General features: G+C 55.3%; 1 protein-coding gene across 3 annotated transcripts in view; it reads right to left on the reverse strand.

Moving 5' to 3' along the window:
- ARHGAP26 (Rho GTPase activating protein 26) overlaps positions 1 to 12,706 on the reverse strand; it is a 104,342-nt gene that overhangs the window by 71,650 nt on the left and 19,986 nt on the right. For all 3 annotated transcript variants that reach the window (XM_074551941.1, XM_074551942.1, XM_074551943.1), the window contains exons 6-11: positions 11,703 to 11,813; positions 11,384 to 11,488; positions 10,650 to 10,779; positions 10,315 to 10,415; positions 8,606 to 8,700; positions 1,559 to 1,637 (exon numbers count right to left, since the gene is read on the reverse strand). In XM_074551941.1, the coding sequence (XP_074408042.1) occupies positions 1,559 to 1,637; positions 8,606 to 8,700; positions 10,315 to 10,415; positions 10,650 to 10,779; positions 11,384 to 11,488; positions 11,703 to 11,813 (621 nt within the window). The remainder of the gene's footprint in view (positions 1 to 1,558; positions 1,638 to 8,605; positions 8,701 to 10,314; positions 10,416 to 10,649; positions 10,780 to 11,383; positions 11,489 to 11,702; positions 11,814 to 12,706) is intronic.

Consider the following 12,706-nt stretch of genomic DNA (forward strand, 5'->3'; position numbering starts at 1 on the left):
CCCTGCCACAGCAGCTCCCAGCAGGGGTGGGCAGTGGGAGGCAGGGGAGCAGGCTGGAGGAGCACAAGACTCCATTCAGATGAGGAGCAGCAGTGCCCATTTGGTTTCTGAAGAAATGGTGCCACCAGAATCAAGGCAGGGGGTTGTTTAGGAGGGCACCCTAGCTGCTCCAGGGGTCCAGAGCCAAGGGTGGAGGAGCAGGCTGGGCCCCTTTCCAAGAGGTGACAGAAAAAGGGAGCAGAGGCTGTCACAGAACCAGAGAATCAATCATGGAATGGTTTAAATTGGCAAGGCCCTTAAACCTCATCCAGTCCTACCCTCTGCCCTGTTCAACCTGGATCTGGACCAGGGATGGGGCAACCACAGCTTCTGTGGGTGGGTGTAAATTGGAGCAAGAGAGGTTCAGCCTTGGGGTCAGGAGGCCAGGGCAGCAGCTGGGCTGGAGCCCAGGCAGGCTGTGCCCTCTCCTCCCTCGGATGCTCCCAGCCCCAACCCGAGCAACCTGCTCTGAGCAGGAGGTTGGACCAGAAACCTCCTGAGCTCCTGTCCTACCTGAATTACCTGATGGATCTACAGCTCCAGGCTGGGACCTGGCTGCAATCCACCACGCAATCCCTTCCCTGAAATGCAGGGCAGCACCTCCCACACGCAGCCTCCTGATCTCCCAGCTGCTGCACGTTCCAAAAGCGAGTGCCTGACCAGGTCCAGCACTCAGAACAGCCTCGTGTGTCCATGCCTCACCTGGCTCCAATGAACATTTCTCCTGACGAACAAGAACCTTTCCATGAATCTGGGGAGGTCTGCTCAAACCTGCTCAAACAGCCCAGGCTGCTCTGGCTCTCCACATGGCTTCTCTCCATATCCCAAAACGCTGTTGGCCACAGGCACAGAGGCCAGACTGTCCTGGCTGCTCAGCAGTGCTGTAAATGCCACAGGAGAGTCACCCCACAAAGCTGGGATGGGCCACACCGTGACCCCAGCACCCCTGAGGGACCCGCTCAGAGCCAGCCAATGCTCCTCAAGCCGGCAGTGAGGTTTGCAAATGCATTCCAAAATACAAACTGACAACAATGAGCTTTCTGCAAACCTCCAGAATCCCTTCCAGAGGTGAGGAAGCCTTTGGCACAGCAGGAGCAGACACGGGGAAGAACGGGGGCCGCACTCCTCCGCTCACACGAAACCTCCGATCCTCCAGCAGCCCCAGGAACGGCTGCCAAGGAGCCGCGGGACTCCAAAAGCCCTGCAAATCTACAACGCGCTTTCTTCCACTGCTCTTTTTGCCATGTTTTCCTTTCAGCACGGCAGAGCAGCATGTTTGTGCTGGCCAAGCCTACCCTCCTCCTCTCCACCGCACCTCCAAGCAATCCAAGCACGGGAGATACAGTATTACCTCAAATATTTAACCAAGGGATTAAAGGATTCTCTTGGCAGGAGGCAGAGGCTGCCCCACGGTTACAGCTCCCTGCGTGGCTGGCAGGCTCTGCAGGGAGCGCTCTGCCCGGGCTCCTGAGGGATCACCACGATTTTCTCAGCTTTGTGCCCCCAAATCGCTGCTCACCGGCTCCCGGCCGTCCATGGCCTCCATCCAGAGCCGCCGGTCCTCCTCCGAGAGCGCCTGCATGGTGATGACCCCGGGCCTGCGGGAGAAAGGGAACGCTGTCAGCGAACTGCAGGATGGGGAGCAGGGTGGCAGAGATGAATCTTTCATGAGAGGGAAGCAGGACAAGCTCCCTCCTAGGCAAGCCCCAGCACAGCAGGACAAAAGCCTTGGACACCCCTGCAGGTCCTGGCCAGGGTCAGCAAGGAGCAGAGGGATCTCCAACAATCAGCACACCGTTCCAGTGGTTTTGTGCGAGAGCTGGGTGCCAAATTCCTCCTCTGGCCCTCGGCCAGCCAGCTCACCTGCACTGGGTAGAGCACGTGCATGCAATGGCAGGAGAAGGCAAGGAAGGGAAGCAAGCAAGCAGAGCCCCACACATCCCAGCCCGTGTCTCAGCAGCACCCCAAGCACCAAGCTCACAGAGGAGACCTTCTGCTGTGCAAAGCGTTTCATCCTTGAGGTGTCCATGCCCTCATGGCTGCGCCCTGTCCATTCCCTGCTGTAGGACACAGCAGTGGCAGTGACACGATGCTGGCCCGTGTCCCCCTCCAGGAGCGGGGCAGGAGCCCCAGGGTGTGCAGGGTGCTGCTCCTGCCCCAGCACTGCCACACACACCACAGCCCTGGGCTGCCCTGCCAAGCCAGCCCCCAGCAAACTGCCCTGGGACTGCTCCTTCACTGTAATGAGAGGGGAAAGGACAGGCCTGGGTGCTGCACACACGGCACAGGGGCAGGGACAGCAGTGGCACTGCCCTTGCCCGAGGGCCAACGCCACCTCCACGCTCCTCAGTGGATGCTGTGCCTGCTCTGGATCACCCTTCCCAGCAAGGAGTCAAAGCTCCATTCCCTGCTCTGTGACCTGCAGGGTGAGGGTGGATTTGACAAGACAGAGCATTTGCACAGCCTCAGGTGTGGGGATACAGAGGGTGGGAGCTGTGACCCCAGCCCAGGGCTGCCATCTCTGTGTGCCCTGCTTGCTGTGAGCTCCCAGGGTTCCCATCCCCACATCCCAGCCTGGATCCCAACACGCTCAGCTGGCCAAGCCTGCTCCTCCCCAGCCTGGTGCCTTTGGGCTGGTCTGCATCCCCCCAGCACTGCTCCCAGACAGACAGACCTGTCCGTGTGTCTGTCTGGCGCTGCTGCTCCCAGACCAGCAGAGCAGGGGCTCTGCAATGACAGAGGAGCACTGCTCCAGTGCTGCAGGGCACAGGGAAGGAGGGAAGGGAAGGGGATTAAACCTCAGGAGCTGCCAACCACCTGCAGAGTGTGCACTGAGCACGTAGGCTCTGCTCAGTACCCAACCCCCAAACCTGATAAAGGTGGGCAGAGGGGTGATTTCTAACTTGAACTCCCCAAGGGTGGTTCAGCTGGAAAGCATGAGCTGCACCAACGCTCTGCAGATGCCCTTTGGTCCTTGATAAGAGCCTGTAAGAAAATTAAACTTTAACAGGGGCTGTCAAGAGGTGGGCTTGGCCCCTCTGCTGCTGCTCTGTGGCACGCACAGGGCAGGGACTGAGGATTAACCCTTCTCCTAACTGCACTCCCCATCCAGCCAGCCCAGCTCTCAGCAGGCACACGGCAGCTCAGCCCTGTCCCACCAGGGGAAGCTGTGCCCAGGTCCAAAAACCAGACATAATGTGCTTGATCTCTGCTAATCCCACTGGTGAGTCAGTCAATACTCACCAGCTTAGTGGTTTGGAAGTTTACTCACTTAGGAGGGAAGAGGAAACCACTTAACCATCGCCTCATCTTAGAGGGAAAATGCTCCACATCCAGCAGCAAATATGCTCAAAACACTGCACAAAGCTCCTTGTTGTGCAGGTACAGAGTGACTCAAGAGCAGGCCCTGGTACCTGGGGAGCTGCAGTGGCCACTTGAGCCAGGCCTTAGGTCTGACTTTAAGCCAAGCTGCTGCTGAAGGCACAGACACCTCAGTCAGAAAGCCCTGGAAGGGCTCTAGCTCAGCTACAGACACACAGGAGAGGAAATACTGGCATTTCTGTCTCTTTAGCCAGAGAAACAGAGAAATTTAAGCCCTTCATTCATGGCATGCTGGGCACTGGACTCCAGCAGAGCACAGTGCCTGAGTGGCAGTGCTGGTATCTGGAGTGCCAGCTTCCCTCAGCACAGGGCAGAGAGGTGATAACAGCAAATGTTTGTTCTGCCTCTGAGCAGATAACAACTCCTCGGGCTTCACTTCAAAGTCAAACTTCTTTAACAGCATGAGGGGAGGGGCTGTGAAACTGAATCAAACCCAATTTCCATTGCAAATAGCCCTGCATTTCCTCCCCCAGTGTTTATTTGCCAGGGCACCCATTGCATCACTTTCCTGAGCAGAACCATCTTCCTGGCTGTGATAAATTTAAAATGCACCCACACATTACGCCTCATCCATTATGGATGTGGCCGAGGCCCACGGGGTTCCGTGTGCTCCCAGCCAGGTCGGGTGTTGGGCACTGGATCAGCCTCCTGCCAGCACTGGAAACACTGCTGGAAACACAGCTCCATCCTCACCAAAATCAGGAAACGCTGCTGGAAACACAGCTCCATCCTCACCAAAATCAGGAAACACTGCTGGAGACACAGCTCCATCCTCACCAAAATCAGGAGACACTGCTGGAAACACAGCTCCATCCTCATCAGAACCAGGAAACACTGCTGGAAACACAGCTCCATCCTCACCAGGAAACACTGCTGGAAACACAGCTCCATCCTCACCAGAACCAGGAAACACTGCTGGGAACACAGCTCCATCCTCACCAGGAAACACTGCTGGAAATACACAGCTCCATCCTCAGCAGCACCAGGAAACTCTGCCTGCACACAGCTCCATCCTCACTGAGCCTCCTCAGGACCAACCCCTCTCACAGCCATGGCAAAACCCTGCTCTGCCTTCCTTTCCCAAAAGACCAGCAAAACTGATCTGTCCTTGTCCCCTCACCCAACAAACAACCCCGAATCCTGGGGGTCACTCATGCAGATAATTATTTATAAAATAACACACAGCAAATACAGATTTTGCTGTGGGCAGCTCCCACCTCCTCCCAGCACAGGATGTACCTGTGCCCAGGTGGAGCCAGCCCACCCCAGCCAGCCCCAGCTGTGCCATCAGACAGCAGGACACCCTCCTGGACCTGAGCTCTTGTGGCAAACACACCAAGGAGCTGCTGATGCACTCCCAGGTGCTGCATCCCACATTTCCACCTGCACTCCACACTTCCCACCACAGCCCTCTGCCTTTTTCTGGGACACGGGGAGGGGAAGGGACATTTTGGGATCAGAAGAAATCCATTTATAAATGGGGTGAGTGTAGGAGGGTGAGACTAGAGCAGAACATGGCAAACACTTAATAAGAAAGAATATTTTCAATATGCTACAATCTAAAAATGGAAGATTTTTCCATATGAGACCACACAGGAAATTTGAATTTTCTCAATATCTCAGCTTTTGTGACAAATGGCCTGGCCTTAAGGAGCTGTGACTAAGCACACTGAGAAAATGAGAAACTGCAATAGCTTTTCCTTCTTCTAGGAAAACAAACAAATAAGGAAAGCAATAGAAACAGATAAGAACTTCCAACTGCTGTAGCAGCTTATCACAGCGAGACAATCTAAACTGCTGATGAAAACACACAAGAGTGCATTAATAACAGGGGCTGAGTGCACGGAGATGTTCCCAGTGCAGAGCAGCCCTGACAGGAGCCCATGGCCACGGGCCTGGCACCAGCAACCAGGTGTGACCCCAAAAATGCTGGGGAGCCAAAATGTGGCCCCAAAAATGCTGGGGAGCAAAGCTGGAATTAAGGGGGAGATTGACCCCAAAAATACTTGGGAGCCAAAATGTGGCCCCAAAATGGTGGGGAGCAAAGCTGGAATTAAGGGGGAGACTGACCCCAAAATGCTGGGGAGCAAAGCTGGAATTAAGGGGGAGATTGATCCCAAAAATGGTGGGGAGCAAAGATGGAATTAAGGGGGAGATTGATCCCAAAAATGGTGGGGAGCAAAGATGGAATTAAGGGGGAGACTGACCCCAAAAAGGTGGGGAGTAAAGATGGAATTAAGGGGGAGATTGATCCCAAAAATGGTGGGGAGCAAAGACGGAATTAAGGGGGAGATTGACCCCAAAAATGGTGGGGAGCAAAGATGGAATTAAGAGGGAGACTGACCCCAAAATGCTGGGGAGCAAAGTTGGAATTAAGAGGGAGATTGACCCTGACCTCAGGAAGTTGGGGTGCCCCCCAGTACAGCCACCAGCACCCCAGCACAGCCACCAGCACGTCCCACAGGGGTCAGTGCCACCGTGGCTCCCGTGGCCACCAGCTGCCCAGGGAGGGTTGGAGTGCCCATCCCTGGAGTGCCCAAGGAAGGGCTGGAGGTGGCACTCAGAGCTCTGGGCTGGGACAAGGTGGGGATCAGGCACAGCTGGGACTCAGGGGTGTTGGGGGTCTTTTCCCACCTCAGAGGCTCTGGGATTGTGGCTCTGGAGTTGCACTGTGCACCAGGTGTGGTGCCAGTCACCCTGGGGGCGCCCACGGGGCAATGGTGGTGCCTGCAGAGCTCACTGCTCTCCTGACACACCAAACCCTGCATCTGAAGGGCTCCTGCTCCCCTAAAAGCCAGCTGGCACTCAAAGCAGTTTGCTTCTGGCCCAGAGCAATGACCTACATTATCCTAAATGACACAGCCTTTGTCATCACTCAAATGAGATCCTCCTCCTCCTCCTCCCCAGGGTAAGACACTGCCTGACATCCCTGCTCACCTTGTTTACAAACCTGATTTAATGTGCAGAGACTACAGACAAGTTCAGTTAATGAGAAAAGAGCATTACCAGTAAAACACAGTGTCCATCACGCTGGGGGTGTGTTTCAGGCAGACCCAAAACACCATTTGGGGTTAATTTTGCTGTAACAACACTTCTAACTTGCTATACTGAACATGAGAGCCATTTGCAAATGCCAAGGCCAGGCTGGATGGGGGTTGGAGCAACCTGGCCTGGTGCAAGGTGTCCCTGCCCATGGCAGGGGGTGGGATGAGATGGGTTTTAAGGTCCAACAGAAACTATTCTGGGATGCTGAGACAAGGAAGCAATGCTGTAATAACAGACCAGGCTCCAGATTTTCAGCTTGGTTGTGCTGAATCATCTTTACAGGAGAAAAACACACTTTTTTTCCCACCTAGGAAGGAACAGCTCTTGGCTGGTGCTATTTAGGGAGTTCCTGCTGAGCTCCAGCCCTCAGCCTGTGCTGTCTGAGCTCCCAAAGCGCAGGGCTGACAGAAGTTTCTGTGTTTCAGTGTGTGAAGCAAGGCCGAGGCTGCCACCTCCAGGCTGCCTGGGAGCTGCGGGACAGCCAAGCCCGGAGCTGGCAGGGTGGATGGATGGAGGCGATCTCAGCACAGCCTGCACTCACAGCAGGACCCAGATCTGCCCCAGGAGCAGCGAGACAGCCTGGGCACAGCACAGCAAAACTTGTTTCCTCTTCCTCTTAAGTTCATCCAATATTTTAGACATCTAATGACAAATTCTGATACCCAGAGAATGCAGAGCTGCCTGTGTATTGGGAAAAAACAGCTTTTTCCTTCAGCTGTGTCCTGCTCTCTCAGGCAAATCCCTGCAGCAGGAACGTGCACATGAAAGGAGAAATTCCTCAGGTTTCCCCTTCCTGTGCTACTCCACTGCCATGATTTACATGGAGCATGCAGATTTCTGGAGCAGCTCCTGATCCCATGCCTGGCAGGCTCCAAACATCAAGGGAAGCTTCAGCTGCCTCTGAACACTCTAAAGAAAATTATTGAGGCTCCACTCTCCTTCTCCCGCTTTTCAGTTTGGTTTTCACATTATAAAAAAATATCCTCAGGGCACAGCAAAAAAAAATGTCCTGTGTCAGCAGAAACACTGGAGGTTTCTGGAGAAAAGCACAGCCCCAGAGAGTGGGAGGCAGCCCCAGGTTATCTCCAGCCTCAGCCAGCACAGGCAGAGCTCCATCACCCAACCCTCCCTGCCACAGGCTGGCACTGAAACACTGCCCGAGGCTGGACAGGCAGAGGCACCAGAGGGCATTCCAGCATTATTCAACACCCAGATTTCAATGAACTCGGGTTTTTCTGAGACCTCCAGGGAGTTCCTGCAGATGGGAGGAGAGCTGGACAGGCACACAACTGGGAGAGCACACTGAGTGCCTTTGGAGCAGGGAACTCCTGCAGTGAGGAGACCACAGGCAGTGACAAATTCCTCTTGGAATAGCAACAGCAGCCTGGCTTTCCTGTTTGTGTGTGTAAGCCATACATGATGCCAGCTGATATGGCACAGCTCTCACTCCTTGTGCCAGAGACTGAACCCACACACACCTCTGGTCCAGCTGCTGTGGGATAAGTCACAGCTGAAGTGTTTTCCTTCTTCAGGAAAAAGGAATGAAAGGAGGCATGAGCCAGAGTCCATTGTCAGCATCCATGATGAACCAGTAACAGCCAGCCCGGCAGGAAAGCTGACACTGTTCCAATGCTGGAAGAGGCAGCACATCCCTCCAGAACAGCCACAGAGCCTTCTCCAGGCTGGCAACCCTCACCTTGTGTGGCCAGAGGCTGCAGAGGTGCTAAAACACCCTCAAAGCCAGAGAGACTTGAGTCAGAGAGGCTTGTAAACCAAAGCACTGCCTCAATACATGGAGAGCACCTGGCTGGGAAAGGTGTGACTCCTTGGATTAATGCTTTCCACTCACTGAGTGTGATTGACAGAGAGGAACTGCACAGAACTGCACAGGAACTGCACAGGAACTGCACAGGAACTGCACAGGAACTGTCCCACAGCCAGGAGCAGGAGCACAAGGAGCAGGAGCACAAGGAGCACAGAGCACAGCAGCAGCAGCAGCAGCACAAGGAGCAGCAGCAGAAGGAACGGGAGCACAAGGAACAGGAGCACAAGGAACGGGAGCACAAGGAGCACAGAGGAGGAGCACAGCCCTTCCCTCCCCAGGCCAGCACAGCCCCAGGAGGTTCCTGGCAGCACCCACCGATCCACAGCCTCCACGTCAAAGCAGAACCTCTTCTCAATGGTGTCCGTTTTCCGCCGGGTGCAGGATTTCAGGGTGACAGCTTCATCTTCCCCCTGAGAAGAGACAAAATCTCAGCTGAGGCTGAGAGCAACCAGCAGCCACAGGCCTGTCCCCAGCTGTCAATGAGCAGGTTCAGACCTGGGGGATCTGGCAACAGCACCCTGCTAAAAACATCCATTTATATCTCTGACAGGAGGACTTGTCTTTTTACCCTTATTTGGTCCAAAACCTTTCATGAGGAGCCTTCCCTTCAGGATGCCCACCGTTCAATCTGTGCATAAAGCACCAATAACCCATTCTTCATGTGGGCAGGTACTGCTGGACCATGGGCAAAATCAGCTTTATTTTCCATTGCTGAACACAGTCCTGCTGGCAGTTTGCACTCCACGCTGCATTTTTGGCAGCACTGTGCACACGAGGACTCCTAACAGGAGCAAACACGTCCTAAAATGTTTATTGTATAACAAAGCAATGACAAAACCATTCTCCCAGCCCGAGAATGCCTCTCTGCATCCCCGCTGAACTGGATTTCCAGAGGGCTGAGCTCAGGATCTGTGAGCACTGCTGTCCTCTGCTGGAGGGAATCCTGCCTCAGCCCCTGCCAGCGCACACACTGCTCCTGCAACTGTGAAATTCCACTCATGACTTAAGAGAAAATGAATTCTGAAGGAGTTCCTGGAGACAGACACTTTTCTGGGCTCCCTGTGCTGTTCCTGATGACACCTTGGCTGACCACCCTGTTCCCTGACATCACCATTTTTCCAGGAAACACATTTAGAATCACTTAGATTGGAAAAGACCTCAAAGATGAGAGTGTGAAGGCTGCCCAGAACAGCCAAGCCCACCACTGATCCATGTCCTCACGTGCCACAACCACACATCCATTAAATCCCCCCAGGGAGGGTGACTCCCTGGTTCCTATCCATGAACTGCTCCTCAGAGCCACCACCATTCATCTCCTGGCACCCAAACCCTCCCTGGCACTCAGTCCTGCCCATCCCACAGAATCCCCAGCCCCAAGCCCCAGGGCTGCTCCATGCCCAGATGTCCATGGTGGTCACCACTGACAGACCCTGGAGCCCAGCAAAGGCAGCATTTCATGGCAGGGTGGTGCAAGCACAGCCCTGGACAGGGCTCCAGCCTGGCCCTGCACAGCCCTGGGTGCTGGGAGAGCCCTGCAATGGGAAGGGACCAGACAAAACACAGTGCAGCCACTGATGATTACAGGGCTGGGATATGTCAATGCTGAGCTATAATGAAGATGCTCCAAGGCAAGAGGAAATTAATTTTAGAAGCTTCCCTGCCCACAGCTGGCTCCCTGTGCCAGCAGGAAGCTGTGTGGGAGCCTGTCCAGCTGCCCCAGGCTCTCCCCAGCAAGGGGATTGTGCTTGCAAACTGTCCCAGCTGGGAACTCTGTGCAGGGGTCTATTGTTCCTGCTGCACAGAGCAGCAAAGCCAGCCCTGGCTACACCCTGGGAGCTGGGACACAGCCCTGGGAGCACTGAGACAGCCCTGGGAGCACTGGGACACAGCCCTGGGAGCACTGGGACACGGCCCTGGGAGCACTGGGACACGGCCCTGGGAGCACTGGGACAGCCCTGGGAGCACTGGGACACGGCCCTGCTACCCACTCACCCCTTTCCCTCCTGCTCCCAGCCCTCACTCACCCCTTTCCCTCCTGATTTCTGGTCAAAGGGCACCATGGTGATGCGCTTGGATTCCCTCTGGTAGGTGCAGTAATGCTTCACCCAGGAAGTCCCAAAGTGACCTGCAGAGCAAGCACAGGGTTCATGCCCAGCACAGTTCCAGCGCCCCCACCATCAGACCCTGCTGTGTCTGACCATCATTTCATGTGCCAGGCTCCTGTACCTAACAGAATGCTGGCAGGATTCTCCCTGGCTGCCCCATCCCCACTGCCAGGGCTCTGAGCCTGCTGGATCAGCCTTTGTGCCCCTGTCCCCCTGCCCAGGCTGCACCCCCAGGCCCCCAGCCCTGCACCTACGCTTCTCCTGCACGTAGAGATAGCCCTCCATGGTGTAGGGGCTGATGTTTTTGTGCTCGTGGGGATTCTCCTTCATCTTCTTCATCAAAGCTTCAACCTCTGACCTTGTTCCTTCAAAGCGGTTTCTTGTCTGCAAATTAAAACAGGAATGTGTTCTCCAGTGCAGGGACCTGAGCCTGGCTCTGCAGGACATGGGGTGGGGATGGGGCATACAGCCCTGTGGGGAGCCCAGGGGCAGCCACAGGGCAGGTTTGCTTCCTGGGCCTGAATTCAAGCTAAAGCAAAAATATTACAACAATTGGCAAGGCCTGCCAGAACTATAAGGGGGCTTACAAAAAGAGGGAGAGTGATTTTTTACATGGGTCAATAGTGATAGGACATGGGAAATGGATTTAAACTCAAAGAGGAGAGATTTGGATTGGATATTAGGAAAAAATTCTTTCCTGTGAGGGTGTGAGGCCCTGGCACAGGTGCCCAGAGCAGCTGGGGCTGCCCCTGCATCCCTGGCAGTGCCCAAGGCCAGGTTGGACACTGGGGCTGGAGCAGCCTGGGACAGTGGGAGGTGTCCCTGCCATGGCTGGGGTGACACTGAATGAGCTTTAAGGTCCCTTCTAACCCAAACCAGCCTGGGATTCTGTGATTAAAATACACCAGAAGGTGAGGTGGCTCTGGAGACACAGACAGAGATGGGCACAGGGACGCCCCAGGCACACTCACACCCCGGGCACACTCACATTCTGGATGCTGATTGTCAGCTCTGTCTTGAAGTCACTGAAGTCCTTTGCAAGCTCGTAGCCATGGTGGTAGAACGTGAAGAGCCCCTGCAGAAAGGCCAGCAGCTGCATTGGGGAAAAGCAAACGGAGATGGTCAGTGCAGACCCAGAGCTGCACCCAGGGCCACCAGTGCTGAGGGGAGGGGGCCCTGCAGCCCCCAGGGTGGGGGGGCTGTGGGGTGAGGCTGGACCCCCTGGCCCTGCCCGGGCTCCCCATGACCCTGTTTCACCACAGCCCCCCAGTTTTGGGCAGGCTGAGCCAGACTCAGAGCTCACTTACAGGTTCCACAAACTCAAACATCTTCCTCTCCTGGACCTCCTGCACCTTGAAGACATATTCCAGGGACACCTCGTAGAAGTGCTGCCGAACCAGGTCCACCTGGCTGTCTGCCTGCAGGGGTGCAGAGGAAACAGAGCTCAGGAAGGACCAGAGCACAGCTGGTCCTGATGGGAGCACCCCCAAGCACAGCAAACCCAGCTCCAGCCCCAGGCCCAGCTGGACAGATGGCACAGGAACACACATAAACCTCATCCACATGAGCAAGCTCTGCCTTCAGCTGAGGAAAACGGGTGTGTGACTCACGTTCTCACCTCCCCAACAGCTGGGTACAAAACATGCAGTAGAGGTGAGAAAAATGGAAATCACTGTGAACTTGACAAGAAAAGGAAATTCTCGCTTTTCTGGAAATCCGTAAACTTGACAAGAAAAGGAAACTCTCCCTTTTCTGGAAATCTGTGAACCTGACAAGAAAAGGCAACTCTCCCTTTTCTGGATGTAGCACCCTGCTTGCCAGGGATGCCACATCCACAGTTCACAGCTCCACACCGAATCCTCCTTCTAAGGTAACCCCTCCCTCGGGGGTCTGAGCCACACAAACCACGGACACTTCCCGGGCACGGGGGAACAGGAGCCGGCCCCTGAGCTGGAGCTGTTTCCAGCGGGCTCCTCCTGCCTGCCCGGCAGCGGCCCGAGCCAGGCCCGGGTGGGAGATGCCACCAGATGGCACCAGCAGGCGGCGCTGCTCCAGCGCACCGGCACGGGCCCGGCATCCCGCACTGACCCCGCACACAGCCCCAGCTGAATCCCGAACAGAATCCCAAAGAGTTCCCAAACTGAATCCTGCGCTGATGCCCTACACATCCCGTGCTGAATCCCGCACTGATCCTGCACACATCCCGTGCTGAATCCCAAACTGAATCCCAAACAGAATCCCGGACTTACCCCGCACACATCCCATGCTGAATCCCAAAGTGATCCAGCACACACCCCGAGCTGAATCCCAA

This window comes from Zonotrichia albicollis, chromosome 15, assembly GCF_047830755.1.
Source record: "Zonotrichia albicollis isolate bZonAlb1 chromosome 15, bZonAlb1.hap1, whole genome shotgun sequence".
Classification (NCBI taxonomy): Eukaryota; Metazoa; Chordata; class Aves; order Passeriformes; family Passerellidae; genus Zonotrichia; species Zonotrichia albicollis.